General features: G+C 36.4%; 2 protein-coding genes and 1 non-coding gene across 6 annotated transcripts in view; 1 reads left to right on the top strand and 2 right to left on the bottom strand.

Moving 5' to 3' along the window:
* IQCB1 (IQ motif containing B1) overlaps positions 1-6,622 on the bottom strand; it is a 55,143-nt gene extending 48,521 nt beyond the window's left edge. The window contains exons 1-4 of one of the 3 annotated variants that reach the window (XM_053564905.1): positions 6,506-6,622; positions 5,956-6,027; positions 571-682; positions 181-343 (exon numbers count right to left, since the gene is read on the bottom strand). In XM_053564905.1, the coding sequence (XP_053420880.1) occupies positions 181-343; positions 571-670 (263 nt within the window). In that variant the 5' untranslated portion in view covers positions 671-682; positions 5,956-6,027; positions 6,506-6,622. The other 2 variants (XM_053564907.1, XM_053564906.1) reach the window with 2 other exon arrangements.
* On the bottom strand, positions 5,300-5,449 carry LOC128568259 (small nucleolar RNA SNORA62/SNORA6 family). The gene has a single exon (XR_008375077.1). It is a non-coding gene; the product is annotated as a small nucleolar RNA SNORA62/SNORA6 family (small nucleolar RNA).
* Positions 6,623-6,747: 125 nt separating the features above from the next.
* Positions 6,748-20,004, top strand: part of EAF2 (ELL associated factor 2) — a 32,798-nt gene continuing 19,541 nt past the window's right edge. The window contains exons 1-3 of one of the 2 annotated variants that reach the window (XM_053564913.1): positions 6,902-6,937; positions 12,580-12,674; positions 14,071-14,105. Coding sequence is in view for 1 of the 2 variants with exons in the window: in XM_053564912.1 (XP_053420887.1) it covers positions 6,832-6,937; positions 12,580-12,674 (201 nt within the window). In the remaining variant the exon portion in view is untranslated. Of the gene's footprint in view, positions 6,938-12,579; positions 12,675-14,070; positions 14,106-20,004 lie in introns of both variants that reach the window. The other variant, XM_053564912.1, reaches the window with a different exon arrangement.

The following is a 20,004-nucleotide window of genomic DNA, read 5'->3' on the forward strand; positions in this document are numbered from 1 at the left end:
AAATAATTGCAAATAGAATTATAAACAATAACATACAGTATAAAGGAAAAGCACAACATAAATCTGTTACAGGAGATTGCCAAGGTTGTTAGGTAGATGAATAAAAAAGAAGTAAATGTCTAAAATCAGAATCAACTACTACATCCCTCAAGAACAAACTGACTTACTGCTTCAGTTTACCTTAATATCTGTGTAAGCTGGGATATTGTAGTCCAACCACCCTGGATTCGAGAACAATCTTGACTGAGGACCAAGAGGCAATACTGAATAAGGTCATAACAATATATATCTTGTTTAATTTTCTTCAACTCTGAGCTTCCTAAAGGTATGGTGTTTATTATTTCTAAGACAAAAGGAAATAAGATACACTTATTTTTGCTCAATATATCCAAGGGCTACTTGTATTTTCATACGTTGAATAAAGACTAAAAATATATCATAAGGAAAAATCACTGCTCTGTCATAGTGTTATGATTTCTCTAAACAAATTAGAAATTCTAAAATTGTACCAATGATGGATTGGTTTTTTTATTTATACTGTGTTATCCAACAACAAGACAATTTTCTTACCTTTTAACTTCAGCAGTATAACAGGGACATTCTGCTCAGGACTTTTTGCAACTTCAGCAGCTAAAGCTAAGATCCTTGGGTCTGTACCTGTTGGCTTCATTTCTCCTATCACCTGTATTTTTATAGAATCAAAGAATAAAGGTCAAAATGCCCTATCTACCGCTTACATAATGTTTATAATACAATTTCAATATAAATGAAAACTTATTTGAGAAATAACCTGTTTGAGAAATGAAGTGTAGATTTTTCATTTCTTCATTATAACAAACTCTGTTTTTTCTACCCAGTGTAAATCTAAAAGAGCTCTAGATCCCCATACACATATATAACTGGTATAGTAGGTATTGTTCACTGTGCACTCACTAAGAGTCAGGAACTGTGCCAGGAGCTCCACATTCTCTCCCTCTAATCTACAGAACAATTTAGCAAAGATATTGTCATATAAGAAAAACTTTCATCCTTTTATCATACAAGGAAAACTGCAAAAAAGAGGTAACCGAGCGGGTCTTAAGGCTGCTATCCTTTCTAAGTCCTGCTTATAAGGTTGGCCCCTGGCTTATAACTAGAACTCGGATTTCAGGAGGGTTACTACCATTCTCTGACAAGAGTGAGTCACTGTGCCTAAACTGTTTACAAAAACAACATAGTTTATGCTGAAAACTTGTTTTCCTTCCACGAGTCTTGGAATTCTGCTACATACCAACAAAAGCTGTCTATGTGACCATACTGCAATAAAAATTCTAGTCACTGAATATCTAGTGAGATTTCCAAGTTTTAGATAATGCTTCATAGGTGTTGTCACAACTGATTGCTGGAGGAATTAAGCATGTTCTGGGTAACTCCACTGCAAGAGGTTTCTTGTAAATTTGTACCTGGTTTCCTTTGGATTTCACCCAATACGCCTTTTCCCTTTGCTGATTTTGCTTTGTATCTCTTTGCTATAATAAATCATACCTGTGAATACTACTACATCTTGAGTCCTGTGAGCCCTCCTAGTGAAGCACTGAACCTGGGGTTGTCGTAAGGATCCTTAGATTAGAAATTTTATGAGATTATAAGATTACCAAAATTGTTTCTAAATAGTATAATGAATAAAAATATTTCTCCTAAAATTCAAAGTGCACAGCCCAATTCATTGCTGAAAATTTTCTTTATAAAGTTTTAAAGCATTTAAGGCTCAAAGACATCACTTTATTATCATTTAATAATAAGTACCTTTCATTACTTAATATTAGTAAAACCTAACATACAGTATTTATTGAGAGTTAAACAATGTGCAAAATGCTTTTATATGCATTTTCTTAATCCTCACTACAGGACTATGAGGTAGAACCTGTAATCATCTCCATTTTAGGTATGTGTATGTGTCACACACTCACATACACACACACATTTTTGTCCATGGTTCCTGGCTTATAATTTCCATACCCTTTGTTACGTCTTTAGTCATCACATTGGAGTGCTTTAGGCTTCAAAAGCAGGCCTCAGAAAACAAGAATCTCTTTCTCCTGTCCCCTTTTACCTATTGCTTTTTCTCCCCAAGGCAGAGCTCTAATCTTCTGTGCCTTTCTCTGACCTGCCTTGTCTGATTATAGGTCATAAGGTTAGTTGAGCATATTCTGGAAGGAATGCTGCATAGAGGCCAAGAAGAATTTGAAGGTATAGACTTTGCTGTGTTTCCCACCTCATCTATTAGTATTATATTATCCAGTAACATTTCCACATGGCTGTCCTTGCTTAAATCATGCCTATCCAACAGTCTCCATAAAAGGCCCAGGAGGATTGGGTACAAGGAGCTTCTGGATAGCCGAACATATGGAAGTTCCTACAGGATAGCACGGAAGCTCTGTACCCCTTCCCGTATCTTGCCTATGCATCTCTTCTTCTGTATCCTTTGTAATATCTTTTATAATAAACCAGAAAATGCGTTTCCCTCAATTCTGTGAGACACGCTAGCAAATTAATTGAACCCCAAAATTGTGGGATTTCCAATCTATAGCTGGTATACATAGAAGCACAGGTAAAACAACCTGGTGCTTGTGATTACCATCAGAAGTAAGGAGCAGCCTTGTGGGACTGAGATCTCAACCTGCAGGATAGTAGAACTGAATAAGAAAATACCAAGCTGGTATCTGCTGAGAACTGACTACTTTGCTTATTGGTGAGGAGAAATCCCCCCACATTTGGTCATAGAAGTCTTCTATATTGATTGTTGTGATGTGAGAACAAAGGAAAAAAGTTTTTGTTTTTCTGCTCATATGTCCTCATTATGTACAATATAAATCATTAAAAGTCAAGTTTGCTGAATATACTTTAATGAAATCCTAGTGCAAGTCCAGGCATATAGCAGGCACAAACTTTCCAAGAGAGTGCATATGGTTATCTCATTCTTGCCAATTAAGCTATGCTTCTTTTGTAAGAGTCCATCTAAATACATATGTTTAAACATTCCCTCTGTTGGAGGTTATTCATGTTGTATGTTATTATAAGCAACACTGCAATCACTATTAATGTACACATCTTTATACACTTATTTTAAGTGAATTCCCCTTGATGTTGAATGGCTGGGTCACTGGGCCACATGCATGGTAAATTTTGATTAGATTACACCAGTTTTTCTCCAAAGTGAGTATTCCACTTTATGCTTCAGCTAACAATGAATGTATAAGGATGCTTATTTTACTATAATACTATACCTTCATTAATATAAAACATCATTTACATTTTTGAAGATCTGCTAGATGAAAAATGGTTTAATCTTTTTTTTTGTTTTTGAGACAAGAGTCTCACTTTGTCACCCTTGGTAGAGTGTCGTAGTGTCATAGCTCACAGCAACCTCAAACTCTTGGGCTCAAGCGATTTTCTTGCCTCAGCCTCCTGAGTAGCTGGGACTACAGATGTCTGCCACAACACCCAGCTATTTTTAGAGATGGGGTCTTGCTCTTGCTCAGGCTGGTCTCAAACTCCTGAGCTCAGGCAATCCACCTGCCTTGGCCTTCCAGAGTGCTAAGATTACAGGCACAAGTCACCAGGCCCGGACTGGTATAATCTTGTTTTAATTTGTATTTCTTTGATTATTAGGGAGGTCAAGCACATTTCATGTTTCTGGCCATTTCTCCTTTATGTATTTCCATTCAGAACCTTTGACTATATATTTTTTTGACTTGTCTTATTCTTTTGCAGAATCTTTTCATATATGGATATGAATCTTTCATCTTTTATATTAGTTGTAAAATTTTCTTCTTCACTGCCATTTATTTTTTAAGTTTGATTATGCTGTCTTTCCCACAGTTTTGCAATTTTTAAGTAGTCAAATATAAAACATTTTCTGCTATGGCTTCTGCCTTTTGTGTCATGTTTAGAAAGGCCCTTTCTACCCCAAGGGCTAAAAAAATTCTCTTACTCCCCTCCCCTTCCTCTCCTCCCTCCCCCTGAAGGATGGGTGGAGGGAGGGTAATTGGTGGGAACACACCTATGGTGCATTTTACAAGGGTACATGTTAAATTTACTAAGTGTAGAGTATAAATGTCTTAACACAATAAGAAAATGAATTAAAGGCTATATACCAGTTTGATGAAAATATTTCAAATGGTATATAAAATCAGCACATTATACCCCATGATTGCATTAATGTACACAGCTATGATTTAATAAAAAAAAATTCTCCTAATATTTTTTAGTGTTTTTATAGTTTTATCTTCCTTATATCTTCAAATTAAGGCATTTTGTGAATAATGTAATACAGGAATATAAATTTTTTAAGTTAGTTGAGGTTATAGATTTGTGAAAAAAGGACCAATGCACATAGCAGTCACAAATTCTTGAGGTAACTAGTCATGAAGAGAAATAACAGAAACAGTCTGAAATGTCACATTTTCATACACTAAGTGTACACAAATGTACACACAAAGTATATTTTGGGACTCTAGCTTCATTAATCTATTAATATTTGTTTATTCTTGAGCTAGTACAACACAGTTCACTTTAATAGTGTATGTTTGGAGAAAATTCACACCAGAAGGTAAGGTTCATGAGGGTAAACACATACCATCCTTGGTAGCTGCCTTCTTGTGTTTCTGGTTCACTACTATAACCCCAAGTGGCTAGATGAGTGCCTAACATGTGACAGGTACTTAACAAATAAATGTTGAAAGAATAAATAAATGTACAAACCTTGTGTATGCTGAGACTCAATTACTTGGCCTTCTGCCTTTTCCTTGTTACAATATGAAAAGCTCAGATTTCTATTTGGAATACTTTCTAAAGTAAAATACGCTCAAAATAATTCATGCTCACCTAGCTACCATTATAAAACATCACTAAAACATTATCATTATCACCAAATGTGTATACAGCAGTATGGTAGATGTAAGGTTCACAAAGATTCTATATAGGCCAGATTCCCTACTACTGTTCTGGTTGGGAAATAAAACTATAATATTTATGTGTACATTTATACATACATACACACACAAAATCCTAGGTGTATAAAATATAATACGTTAAGTGCTAAACAAATGACACAGATGATATGAATACAGATTATAAAGTCAGACTGGGCTTCTCTGACTCAGTTTTCTTATCTGTAAAGTAAACAAAATAGCAGTTCCTATCTCTTAAAATAATTGAATGTTTACAAAAAGCAGCCATCAATGATGGTCTTAAAATGTCACATGACAGCAGAACTGAGCCTTAATAATAACCATTTGGAGAGCTCTTTTTTTTTAATACTTGTAGCAAGGATTACTATCAAACTCCACTCATTGGGCCAGAGACCCTTGTGGTGTTAGCGAAAAACTTGCCTCTCATGTAGCACGCTACCTACATTTGTGAGTTCACCAGCCAGTGGCCTAAACTCCAAGCTCTAACAATGTGCACGGAGACCTCTTATTACATACCATGAATTGTTTTGTTTTCATATATTAACTCATTTAATCACTGCAACAACTCTAAGTGATAAGAGTTTTCCCCAAAGTTAACGATGAGCATTCTTAACTTTGAAAAGCTTAGTTTTCAAAAAGTCACATTGTTAAGTCTGAAGCTGGGGTTCAAATTGGAGCCAGATGATGGCTCCAAACACTGAACACTTATCTACGAGATGCAACAGTCTCAGCACACTTTAACAGAGTAGAACTCAGACGAACGAGTTGAAGAAGACACATCCACCTACCCACACGGAACAATAAACTGACAATCTGCCTAAGGTAGAAGGTAAGAGAGTATAGTGTGATTACATAATTGCCCTGGGGGGAATAAAAAACAACCACCTGTTACGGAAACCATTTCTAAACTTTCTCTTAAGTTCCTTCCTTTCTCTTATCTTTAAATTCACGAAGTCTGACAGAAAAACAATGACAATTATTTGTCAATTATTAATGCTATTACCCTGTTGCCAACGCAAACAGCTCCGGCCTCAGCCTTGATGCTTGCCGCGTCTGTTACTGCCTCCACGGCTCCCTGTGAAGAAAATAAATAAAAGGAACCCAATGCAATCCAGTCACAGCTGAGCCTGAACTCATCTGGAGTTTCTATCTCTGAATCCGCTTTCATCCCTCCCGACACGTCCCCTCCTCCAGTCCTAAGACCACCGGGAACCTCTGGTACAAAAAAGTCAGAAAAGCACTGCCGAGGTCACGGCGTCGCTTCCAGGCAGGTCCCAGGACCTAGACTCTGGGACTGCCGGCTTCTTTCCTCAGGATTTTAGACCCGGCTTTGACACCACCAGGCCTCGGGCAAGACGCCAGGCCTTACGTCCAGTCACCAACTCCTCCCGGACCTTAGTTTCCACACCGTCTTTCCACAGAAAGGGTGTGGGGTAGGCCAATTCTCCCGTTAAGAGCTCCTACGTGCAGGCTCATTTGGTCCAGGAGCTTGGAGCCCGGGCCTTGGGGTACCTTAGGGCCCTCTCCTCCAGCCGCCACCTCAGGTCCGTTACCTCATCTCGTTTCCAGTTCCTCCACCAAAAGACGCTGCGCCCACCCGGCGCCACAGCGTTGCGGCCTTCCCACGGAGCAGCGTGCGTCTCAACGCGGGAAGGGGCCTGGAGGCGGGACCAGGAGCCTCGGAGCCAAGGGGCGGGGCGCCCTTTACCGGGAAGCCAATCAGAACGCGAGAAGCAGCCTAGGGGAAAGCGCGCGCCGAGGGCGGGGTGGGGTCTGTGGTGGAGGTGCCGGCTGCTATCTAGTGCAGCTGCTTCGGGCTGAGGTGGCAGATGGTGTGCAGTGCCTGTGCCGGAGGCGAGGTTGGCACCAGAGAAGAAGGATGAGTGGTGCAGCGGGACTCGCGCGCATTGACAGTCGCGAGCGGGTTCTCAAACTAGGCGAGAGTTTTGAGAAGCAGCCGCGCTGCGCTTTCCACACCGTGCGCTGTGAGTGAGAACTGTCTGGAGAATAAAGGGTTGGGGGGCCTCCGGGAATAGGGGTGTGAGGGCACAGACTCCTCTGAGTTATTACCACAGTCTGCCTCACTCTGCTGGAGGTTGCAGAGGGGAGCGCGATCCACTCCCCTGCCGGAGAACTAGAGTGGTGGTGGAAGGAGTCTGAGTCGAGCAGGTGTGGATAAACCCAGGGCAGAGGGCGGTTAAGTGAGACTCGGAGACAGGAAGGGAAACTTGGTGCAGAAGAAGTATCTGCAGGTGTAACTGTGGAGACGTGACAGGTGGACAATGCAAAATGGAAAGGAAAATAATGAGGTGACAAATGGAAGGGACAAAGGATCGAATGCAGAGGGAAGGGAGTGCTTTGAGGCTGGTGCTGCAGTATACTCTACTTTTTCTCACCTTTGGCTGATGGCTATTTAGTGCGTTATTGGGAGAAATTCTCAACCACCCAAATAATCTGTATTTCTTTGGACCCCAGATTTCAGTCAATTGTCAAATACAGATTATTTGTATTTAAAGTATTGGCGGGTGTGTTATTAAGTTCTTTATTTAGAAGATATTTGCCTTCCTATGATATCTACTCCTTGGTTTTCCTTATGTTCTCTAGAATTTGTTTTAATAAATTATTCTCTTTCATGTCGAGGTAGAAAAGGGAGCTCTTTTGCTTTAGTAATTGGATGATGTAGGTTCCAAGAAGGAAAATATAGCGTACAGGATTTCATATGCAAAACATTCATTCTTTGCATAATAGCCCTCTTAGATTCTAAAGCAGGAAGGAAACTTTGAGGTCATTGAATCATAACCTCTTTTTTTTTTGTGGCAAAATTGTAAAGTAGATATTTTTTCACTTCCTTTCCGCAGCCTTGCCCTTCCTTAGTATCTCATTCTGCCTTTCTCATTATGACCTTAGGCTGTTTAGAAATGTTTATGATTTTTAGTCTGAAATGTTTCATGGTTCAATAAAAACATCCTATTAAAGCATGCATTTTGATGCGGTGGTTTTTGTCAACCTTTTTCAAATAGTGCCACTTCTAATCCTTTCCTCTTCCTTGTCAGGTATGCAGTAGTCTTAGTATTAGTTTTTCAAGTTACAAGTTTTAAGATTATAAAAATGTTCTCAGGACTATATTTTTATATAATTTGGGTGTGTATTCTCTTTTTAAGGGCATAAACCCCAAATTAAGTGAATAAAAAATTGCCTTTGAAAATCATCTTGCAAGTGTTTTCAAAGGCTTTCATTTTGGTTCTTAAAATGGTGGAATTTCATTTTAAAAATCCAAGAATCAAATAATCCAGCTACAAGGATGAAAATAAATAAAAATAAAACAACAATAACACCCTCCAATACTTTAAATACAAATAATCTGTATTTGACAATTGACTGAAATCTGGGGTCCAAAGAAATATAGATTACTTGGATAGTTGAGAATTTCTCCCAAGAATGCACTAAATAACCATCAGCCAAAGTAGAGAAAAATAAATCCAGATGCTTGAATATGCACTTAATCCTGTGGAAGACATTAGAAAGGTTTTCAGCCTTTACTTCTCTTTTGTTGAAGCAGGCATAGCAATGGCACAGAATTATTTTAAATTTATTTAAATAAAATAAGTCATTATCCTTGAAGACAGTTCATTTTCAATAGTGTGACTCTGATGTTGATAAGGGCAGACAAACGTAATTGATAACAGACACTCAAGCCAGTGGAATCTAGGAGAAAGTAATCATCTATCTTTATGTGCAGGGCCAATTATGCCTGTCTGGTATCTTAAGGCTTACACAAGCATGAATGTGAATCCTGGTCTCCACCACCTACAAATGTAAAGTGACTTTGGGACATTCTCTAAGCTCTTAGCCTCAGTTTCTTTACGTGCAAAATAATAATAATAGCATCTGTATTTCACATTTTTGTTAGAATTAAATAAAATACCATAAATGACTTAGCACAGTATTTAGCATAAAGTAGACAATAAACAATAGTACTTTATTTTTGAAGAATTATATTCATATGTACATGAGATATGCCATTTGTATCTTACTTAGACTTTGAAAAGGCATTTATCAAGCCTTGGCAATAGAACTTATCAAAAAGAAAGTCTGGCAAGTGGTAGTAAGGGGATGGGATGTTCTATCAAAGATAAACTAAATGCTTAGCAATAGTTGGATAGAAGAGTTTAAATAATAGGACCCAATAAAATCAATTTTGGAATTGAGCTAGTACTATAAATTTTGCAATTTATATCCAGGTAAGGGAAATACATTGTGAAATCCTAAGTTTATAAATGATACCACTTTTTGAAAAAATGAACTGATGAGCAATGACTAGAGAGAGATTATCTGGGATTTTAAGGGAACTTACTGCCCAAAAGGTAGTAAAGATTTTTGACATGAGCAAATACCAAAAAATACACTAAGGAAAACTAAAATTAAAATTATAAGTTAAAAGTACAAAAGGAAAATGGCAATGCCTATTCTAAAGGGATTAAAAGTCTTGAGGTAGAGATGAATCTGATCCACAGGAAATAATTAGAAAATAAGCATTTTATGTGTAATTTAGCACCTTATACATACATACATAAAATAAGTTTGGAAGTGGTTCCAAGAAGGGCTAACTGTATGAACCCAACTCAACTACAAGATCTCTTACATATTTGTTGCATTAAAGGCACTGTTCTAGAGCCACAGTTCTAGAGGAATTAAAGTATGAGGTATTGTTCTTTAAAAAATTATGGTATGGTAGGACATGTCTCCAAAGAGGTAAATAATATCAGATGGTTTATGTTAGGTTTAGATGAATGGTATAGTAAATGCTACAGAAATGGAGAAGAAATTGAGATTCTGGAAAGGGCTGCACCAGAAGTGGCTTCGGGGAAGAGGAGACTTTGACATAGGACTCAAATTCTAAGAGAGCAAAAGGACAGAGAAAAGCAAAACATCAGGCTATAGGCATTCTAATAGTTTAGCCTTTAACTGGTTGAAAACTAATTTCTTTTTGGCAAGAATGGAAAGTGATGGCTTTGAAAGATATTATGAAAAAAGCTATAGTGACTAAATATGAGTGATGAAGGAGATAGAAGAATATTTAGAAGAATACTTAGATCAATAAATAAAGCCTACCAACAAAGTCCACTACAGTGGGTACCCACGTAAGCATGATGATAACCTGTTTATAGATAGTAAAAGATTTTAAGGGGCAATTACTTCATTTCTACTGTATACTAAGAAAATGACTTTGGTTCTTACTTTAGGTTCACAAGTGATATTTGCTAGCTCAAACTAAAGTTCTCTTCTCTCCCCATTGACATTGACATCTCTGCCAACCTCCCATTTTTTTATTCTGTATTTTGTAGTTCCTTATTCTAGCTTTAGCAAATAGTATTGTAGTTGTGTCATCTAGGCCAAGGGACTTAATTTCTTTTACCTTTGTTTCTCTTATCTGTAAGATAGGGATATTCCTTACCTTACAGGATTATTGTAAGGCTGCAGGATAAAAGTGATGAGGAAAGACTTTTTAAATTTATTAGCACATAATTAACTATTCTTGTTACTCTGTTTTATATTTGTGTTTATTCTCTTAGATTTTCTGGATTCTCTTTTACTTTCTACTGTCTCTTGTTTTGTTCTTTTTAATTTTTTTTATTTTTTAAAATTCTTTTTTCTTTTTTGTTTTATATAGACAAGGAGACTTTCTTTTTGTCTCTGTGACATTCAAGTTCAGTTCTAATTTTTTCCTTAAATATCAGTATCTTTTTATCAGTTGACATTAATTAACACCTATTTCTCTCAGTCCAAACCCTCTTTCAAGCATCCAAAACTTAACACCTTAATTATATCTTTCATTATTCTCACTTACTTTACTACTACTAACAACTCCTCAATTGATTTTCAGTCTAATCTTTGTCCTTTAATTCTTTAGTTGTGCTTCCCAGGGATATATTGTAAATTGAAACTTTCATATTTTTGATATTTGTTACGTTATTTTTATACTTATTTCTTAAAATCTAGGAATAACTATTGAGATTTTAAGAGATGCAAGTGTTCAGTTTTGAATTAAAGCAGCACAAAGAATAAACTATATTATAAAAAATGCTTTGTGTGAATTATTTATAATCATTTGCATTTATGTTTCCTTAAGTAATAGAGGAAAGGATTGTATTTCCTTTCATAGAGTTGTAATTAGAAACAAATATGAAGTGGTAAGCATGATTCCTGGCATATAGGATTCCAAAAATGTTAGCAATTATAATTATTGCGAAGCAGGGCCCGCCTTTTTTATTGACAGAACAGTAATTTGATGAGCACTGGGAGGTTCTCCTTTCCTAAGGTCTTCCATTATAGTTCCCTAAATTTCACTAGTAAATATACATTACTTTAGATTTACACTGGAGCTTTTTGTTAATATAAAGATGAATCTCTTGAGACAGGGGTAATAACTGGGAAGGACCTCTGAGAGAGGGGTATGTTCTATCTCTTGATCTGGTAGTTACCCCTACGTCACTTTGTGAAAGTTATCAAGCTTATGATTTATATTCTATTTTGTTTGTTTGTTTATTTGTTTATTTATTGAGACAGAGTCCACTACATCTCCCTTGGTAGAGTGCCATGGCGTCACAGCTCATAGCAACCTCAAACTCTTGGGCTTAAGTGATTCTTTTGCTCAGCCTCCCAAGTAGTTAGGACTACAGGCACATGCCACAATGCTGGGCTATATTTTTGTTGCAGTTATCATTGTTTAGCAGGCCTGGGCCACATTTGAACCCGCCAGTCTCAGTGCATGTTGGCCAGTGACCTAACCACTGAGCTATGGGTGCCGAGCCTAATGTTCTATTTTGCATGTATACCATATTTAATAAAGAGTTAATTTAAAATAAATATAACAAAGAATTGTATATCAGAATTATTAGTCATTGATGTATATTAATATGAATTATTTTTGAATGGCTTTCATATCTTAAAGGTTTTTGTGAAATATATTAGCACTCTAAATTCCCTCTGGGTGATAGATTTTAATAGCATCACTTGGACTATGATTTAGCTCAAAATTAAAATTTATTTTTAAGTTCTTCCAAAGTGGCAGATTTGGTTAAATTTATACATCCGTTAATGGTATACGTATTCATGAAAAATTCAAATTGTTAAATTGCAAAGTTTACTTTTTCTTAAATTTCCTCTTTAATATGCACTAATTTTAATCTATGTTCCTTCATTTTGTTAATCCTGAGATAGCAGAGAAGTGACAGTAGTGGTTTAAGAAAAAATTATGTGGTACCAGAGGTGGTTTAAGAAAAAATTATATGAGAAAAGGACTAAACATATATCAATGGTCTACTTTTTCAGTAAGTTAACAACAGCAGTGACATTATGTAGCAGTAGAATACATTGGTCAAGTTCTAAACAGGAATTCTAAAGCAGCATGAGTTTAAGGAATACTTTTTAAGAGTATAGCTATTTCTTTTTTCTTAGAATTATGCATATAGAATTAAACTGGATTGTATTTTGTTCATTTGTAACATGAAGACTCTTGTAAACCCTTTTAATTATTGACTTTTGATTTATCACACTGAAATATGCTCATATTTTTGATATCCAGGTGTTCTATTTTACAAAAATCAGTATTTGTATCTATTTTTAGATGATTTCAAACCTGCTTCTATCGATACTTCTTGTGAAGGAGACCTTGAGGTCGGCAAAGGTGAACAGGTGACAATAACTCTACCAAATATAGAAGTGAGTATTTCTATATATTTAGACTAAAGTGATCTTTTTTGCAGGATTTTCACTAAATTTAAATTAAAATATTAAATAATTGCACAATTCATATAGCAATGGCCAGTTAAAGTAAATAATAAACATAACAAAGAAAATGACCATATTTTAACTATTTTAGCGAAAAATACTTAAAATACTTTCTTTAATCTATTTAGTAGTTTCAGGAACTCTCATAGTAGATGATTTGAAAAAAATTAGAGGTCTAAACAAGTATTTATTAAATTATTATTATGAACCAGATTTTATACTCTGACATAGGGATAATAACATATTCTTTGCCTTCTAGTCCTAGTCTGTTATAGAAGACAAAACATAAACATCTAATGTCAGAAGTTAGAGCACATACAAAATTCTATGCAAGTATATACGTGGATTCAGATACTCTGCCTGGTAGTATCTTGAAAGGCTTCAATAGTAAGCAATATTTGAGCTGAGCCTTTAGAGGAAAAGCAAGTTTTTATCAGACAGGGAGTAGAATATTCTATCTAGACCAGCGGTTCTCAACCTGTGGGTCATGACCCACAGGAACTGTATTAAAGGGTCGTGGCATTAGGAAGGTTGAGAAACACTGATCTAGACAAACAGAACAGTATATGAAAGGCTGTAATGCTAAAGAACAAAGAATTTGTGGAATAAATGACTTTAATGTAGTAAATCACAGTATAAAGAAAAATATTGACAGGAATAGAGACTGGAAAGGTTGGTTGGGATCAGATTGTGAAGGATAGTTTGTGTCGTGATATAGAATTTAGTCTTTATCCCATAGGCCTTACAGAGCCATTAGAAGTTTGTAAGCAGAGTAGATTTGGTTTTGGCAGGATTTCAGCAGTAGTTTGGGGAATGGGTTGAAAAAGAAAGAGACTTGGTCAGAAAGTCCCTAACCATAAGTTTTGTATATTTTTAAAATTTCCAGATATATCCAAGTAACACTACCAAGTACTATTTGCATAAAAATACAAGTTCTTTGTTGTATGCTCTACTTTTCACAGTCCTTGAATTAGATTCTTAGTATTCAGCGTAAGTTTCTTTTTCTTTTCTTTTATACTCACTTTAGCTAGTCTCAGAGAAAACTAATACTATACCTTTATAATTTAATATATAAAGAAAACCTTATAATTTTTAAACATTTTTTCATTTGGTTTCAGTTTTATAATAGAGCAATTTTAGCTGGTGTAGAGGTAAAGCAAGTAAGCTCTCCATCCTCTCGTCTATTGTCTTTTTCTTATTTTTATCAGTCAACAGTATTTGATACCCTTGTCTTATGTCAGATTGTATCAGTTGCTGCCTCTGAATATTTTCCTAAGACTAAATTTATGGGTTCTTTTCATTGAATATTTCTCATCTTTTCCCTTAGGAACTGAAGAAAATGAAAAATCAATTTAGTACAAGGTATTGTAGATAAGTTAATCTTTGTATTATATTGTTATGAAAAATTGTTCAGATTCTAGTGTCACTAAAATAGTTTGAAAATTTAGTCTTTAGTAACCCAAGATTTTGCTTTATGATAAATATGTGAGAAAAACATGAACCAACCACTTAATTTTAAAAGTTGTTACACTATGTTGTATAAAACTTTAAGCTGATAACAGCAGCCACTAGCCCTTGTCTGCCCAGTGACGACTGGTTTGTAGATTAACTTTAGTTGGATTCTTCTTTGCCATATTGAATATTGTTTTCTTAAATTGTTATCCTCCCATCATTATCCCTTGCATTGCTCTTCTACTCCAAACAAAGAAGGATTCTTATGTTTATTTATTCTTTTAAATTTCAGATTAATATGAGAGTACAAATGTTTATGTTACATTGTTTTCATTTCTAAGATAAATTTCAAGTTACAGTTGAGCCCTTTACCTAGGGGGCATGCTGAACATCCTCACATTGTGCATATTAGGTGAGATCCTGCCAATTGCCTTACTTAACTGCCTCCTCCCTTCTTCCTCCCTTCCCTCCCCCTTACTAGACTATACTTGTGTTTTTTTCTTTTGTGTGGGCATGTAGTTGTTTATATATTGGTTTTATAGTAGTATTGAATACATTGCATACCTTTTTCCCCTTTCTTTTTCTTTTTTTTTTTTTGAGACAGAGTCTCAGTATGTTGCCCTGGGTTAAGTGCTATGGCATCCTAGCTTATAATAACTTCAAACTCTTGGGCTTAAGCAATTCTCTTGCCTCAGCCTCCTGAGTAGCAGGGACTACAGGTGCCCCCGACAATGCCTGCCTATTTTTGGTTGTAGTTGGCCCGGGCCGGATTCGAACCTGCCAGCTCCAGTGTATGTGGCTGGCGCCCAAGCCACTGAGCTACAGGTGCTGAGCCTTTTCCCCCCTCTTTCTTGTATTGCTTTACTTAGAAGAATGTGTTTCAACTCCATCCAGGTAGGCACAAAAGATATAAAGTCTCAGTCTTTTCTCATGTTAAGTCTTAATCTTTTCTCATAGCTGAATAGTACCCCACTGGCATATATATACCACAGTTAATCCCTTCCTAGGTTGGTGGGCACTTGAGTTGTTTCCATGTCTTGGCAATTGTGAATTGAGCTGCACTAAACATTCTGGTGCAAATGTCCTTGTGGTAAAATCATTTTGTTTTTCTTGGTAGATATCTGATAATGGGATTGTGGAATCAGATGCAAGGTCAATTTTCAGTTCTTTGAGGATTCAGAGTTCAGAATCTTTGAGGATTCTCCATACCTCTTTCCATAAAGGTTGTATGTATTAGTATGCAATCCCACCAGCAGTACAAAAGTGTTCCCTTCTCTCCACAACTACGCCAGCCTCTGCAGATTTGGGACTTTGTGATATGGGCTAATCTTACCGGAGTTAAGTAATATCTCAGAGTGGTTTTGATTTGCATTTCTCTGGTGATTAGGGATGATGAACATTCTTTCATGTGTTTTTTGGCCATTTGTCTGTCTCCCGAGAAGTTTCTGTTCAAGTCTCTTGCCCACTTGTAAATGGGCTTGTTTTCTCTTTTCTTTTGATTAGAGTTCTCTATAGATTCTAGTTATCAGCCCTTTGTCATACTCATAGTGTACAAATGTCTTCTCCCATTCTGAAGGCTGTGTTTGCTTTCATTGTGGTACCCTTAGCTGTGCAGAAGCTCTTTAGCTTGATCACATCCCATTTATTTATTTTTGTTGTTGCTAAAATTGCCAAGGGGGTCTTCATAAAATCTTTTCCCAAGTCAATTTTGTCAAGCATTTTCCCCACACTCTCTTCTAGAATTTTTAATGTTTTCTATCTTAAATTTAAACATTTTATGCAGTGAGAATCAATTTTTGTCAATGGTGAGAGGTGTGGGTCCAATTTCAGGCTTCTACATGTGGCTAACCAGTTCTTCCAGCACCATTTCTTTTCCCCAGTGCATGATTTTGTTTGGTTTATTTCTTAAAATTGTATTAATTGTTTGGGATTCTTTCTGGTTCCTATGAAATGAACTACTATTTTTTCAAGTTCTTCAAAGTGTGACATTGGTGCTTTGATGGGGATTGTATGAAATCTATAGATCTCTTCAGGTAGTAAAGACATTCTAACTATGTTGATTCTTCACAGCCATGAGCATGGCATGTTCTTTCATTTTTTAATGTCTTCTGCTATTATTTTTCTCAGAATTTCATAGTTCTCTTTATAGAGATCCGTTGTTAGATGTATTCCCACATATTTCATTTTCATTGGAGCTACTGTGAAAGGTATAGTTGTCTTTGATTTCATTCTCAGCTTGACTGTTGCTGGCACATATGAAGGCTACTGATTTGTGGACATGATTTTGTATCCTGAGATGATACTATACTTCTTTTTTTTTTTTTTTTTTTTTTTTTTTTTTTTTTTTTTAATTTGGCCGGGGCTGGGTTTGAACCCGCCACCTCCGGCATATGGGACTGGCGCCCTACCCGCTGAGCCACAGGCGCCGCCCCGATACTATACTTCTTGATCACTTCTAAGAGCTTTGTAGTCCCAGGAGTTTCTTGGGTATACAATCATGTCATCTGCAAAGAGCAAGAGTTTGACCTCCTCTGTTCCCATTTGAATACCCTTGATCTCCTTCTTTTGCCTGATTGCATTGGCTAGGATGTCTAGCACTATGTTGAATAGCAGTGGCGATAGTGGGCATCCTTGTTTAGTTCCAATTTTAACTGGAAATGCTTTCAGTTTATCTCCTTTCAATATGGTATTGGCTGTGGGTTTGTTGTAGATGGCTTCTATCAGTTTTAGGAAATCTTGAACCTATGTCTATTTTAAGTGGATTCTTACATTTATTAATAAACCTTATCCTTTCATGATGTCCTGCTTTAATCAAGAGTTACCATCTACTATGTGTTTGGTTATGATATCAACTGAAGTACCTCTTAAAGGAATGACAACTATAGAAGACCTACATTTTTAAGTCAGTGAATTATAAATTTCTGAAATGGTAAAGAAATCATTTGGGAAAAAGTAACCACTATCAACCTCCATCCCCCATAGCCCACCATAGATGTGTACAAAAAAGAATATGCCTCAGTATATGTGTGTGTATAAATGTGTGCTCAAGAAAGAGATTGGCCATCTACATGTGTACATGTATCTTCTTTGTGGTAAGTCCTGTGTTGGGTAGCTACTGAGAATACAGAAGTAGACTAGACATTGTCCGTGTCCTAAAACATTTTATCATTTAATGGGAAAGACAGGAAATAACTAATTAAAATACAGAAATGTAACGACTGTCATAAAGGTATCATAGAATACTATAGAAGCATAAAAGAGTGTATCCCAGCCAGAGGAAAGGGAGGAAACATCACAATACACCAGTCTTGAAGTTATGCACGTGAAGGAGAGAGGGAAAAACATTTCTGATAGAGAAAAAAAAAAAGACATGGAGTAAAATACAGCAATAAAAGAAAGAATGTTAAATATGTGAGGAACTATATATGTGCCACTATGGTTAGTTCTGAAGGGGTGTATATGGGGAGTGTAGGAGATGGAAAGATACTTAAAAGGGCTTACTAAATAGTATAATGAATTTGAGTTTTATTATGTCATTAGTCTAGACAGCTGAAATGAAAAAGAGTTTTTTTTTCTTTCTTTTTTTTCCCTAGACAGAGTCTGTTGCCCTCAGTAGAGTGCTGTGGTGTCAGCAACCTCACAGCAACCTCAAACTCTTGGGCTCAGGTGATTCTCTTGCCTGAGCCTTCCAACTAGCTGAGACTACAGGTGCCCACCACAATGCCGGGCTATTTTTAGAGATGAGTCTCACTCTTGCTCAGGTTGGTATTGAACTCCTGAGCTCAAGGGATTTACCTCCCAGAGTGCTAGGATTATAGGTGTGAGCCTCTGCACCCAGCAAGGGGAAATTTTTACTTAATTTGACTGTTAGGATTTATCATTGGTACTGATATTGGCATATTTTTTGTGCTGACTATATGTTGTGGAATATTTTTGTGAGCTTCTATGAAAAATCCCTCTGGAAATTACCCTTCCTATTTACACAAGTAATGCATTTCTAGCAGTTACTTATCAATTTAGCACTCAAATCCTGGGCTCTGAGGTTTCTATATGTGTGAGGGCTACCATGCCACTCTAGATGACCCTGTTTGGCAAAGTTCCTTCCATGATGATCCTAATCTGATTCCTTGTTTTTGTGGTTTTAAGCTTAAATACTTGTCTAGTATTAATATTGTCATGATTATTTCCTTTTCGTTTGCATGTTTACAAAATCTTAGTGTCTTTTCGTTTTATTTAGCTGATATTTTATTTATTTATTTTTATTTTTTTTTTTTTTTGTAGAGACAGAGTCTCACTTTATGGCCCTCGGCAGAGTGCCGTGGCCTCACGCAGCTCACAGCAACCTCCAACTCCTGGGCTTAAGCGATTCTCCTGCCTCAACCTCCCAAGCAGCTGGGACCACAGGCGCCTGCCACAACGCCCGGCTATTTTTTGGTTGCAGTCTGGCCGGGGCCGGGTTTGAACCCGCCACCCTCGGCATATGGGGCCAGCGCCTTACCGACTGAGCCACAGGGGCCGCCCTGATATTTTATTTTAAGTATATATTTTATTGACAGAATATACTATGTTTTATTTCTTATTTTTTTCTTGAGACAGCATCTTAAACTGTCACCCTGGGTAGAGTGCTATGGCGTCACAGCTCACAGCAACCTCAAACTCGTGGGCTTAAGCGATTTTCTTGCCTCAGCCTCCCAAGTAGCTGGAACTACAGGCACCCGCCTCAATGGTCCGGCTAGTTTTTTTGTTGCAGTTGTCATTGTTGTTTTAGCTGGCCCAGGGCTGGGTTCGAACCCGCCACCCTAGGTGTATGTAGCCAGTGCCCTACCCACTGAGCTACGGGCTTTTTATTTTTAAACCCCATTTAATACTTTCCATTTTTATTAGGAGAATTCTATCCACTAAATCTATTTATATTTAGTTCAAAATTCATGTGCTTGATTTTTATTTCTGTCATCTTACAGTATGTAAGTTATCTTACAGTATGTCATCTTACAGTATGTAAGTTATTTAATTTCTTGTTTTCTCTTTTTTATTCTTTTAGTTTCACCAGCATCTCACTTTTTTTTTAAATTTTCTTTCTTTGTCTTCTTTTTTTTTTTTTTTTTTTAACTCTTGTTACTTTTGGACTACTATTGTACTTCTCCATTCCATTACTGATTTCTTTCCTTTCCTGGTTTTCATAGTCAGGCATATAACTCTGTGTTTTTATGTGAAAGCTGAGTTCCTCCACTCTTGCATTGCCCTATCAAATGAAAAATTTTTGAATACTTTTGGTGTCCTTTAATAGGTTTTTAATTTCTCTTCTACTTCTTTTCCTTTCCACCTCAGCCAAACACCTGTTTTGCCAAGATATTGTATTACATTGTAAAATATCTTCATGTCAAGAGTATTTATTTAGCTCTTACATTCTACATTCTCAGTCTATCCTACTCCATTTACAGTTAAATACAGTATATGTAAAATCAAGATTCCTTTGCTCATTACTATTTTTCTTCATTCCTATATTGAATTTTTTTTTATTCATTTGTTTTATGGTTACGAGTTCTTTATTCACTCTTTTTTGTTCCCAAATAAAGTGTGTACTCACTTATTTTATATTTTATTTTGTAGTGTTTCCTTTGGTTGATCATCCTAAGTCAGTCATTCATACAAACCAACTATAATCAGTTCTGGGTAGTTTGTAAAGAGTGGCAGATTGAGATTATTGGGGAATACATAAGTAGATCATGGAGGGCCATATGGACAGGTTTATGGACTATGGCTTATATCCTAAATACATAAAGCTTTCAAATAAAGATTTTTAAGTATG

This window comes from Nycticebus coucang, chromosome 16, assembly GCF_027406575.1.
Source record: "Nycticebus coucang isolate mNycCou1 chromosome 16, mNycCou1.pri, whole genome shotgun sequence".
In the NCBI taxonomy this organism is placed as follows: domain Eukaryota; kingdom Metazoa; phylum Chordata; class Mammalia; order Primates; family Lorisidae; genus Nycticebus; species Nycticebus coucang.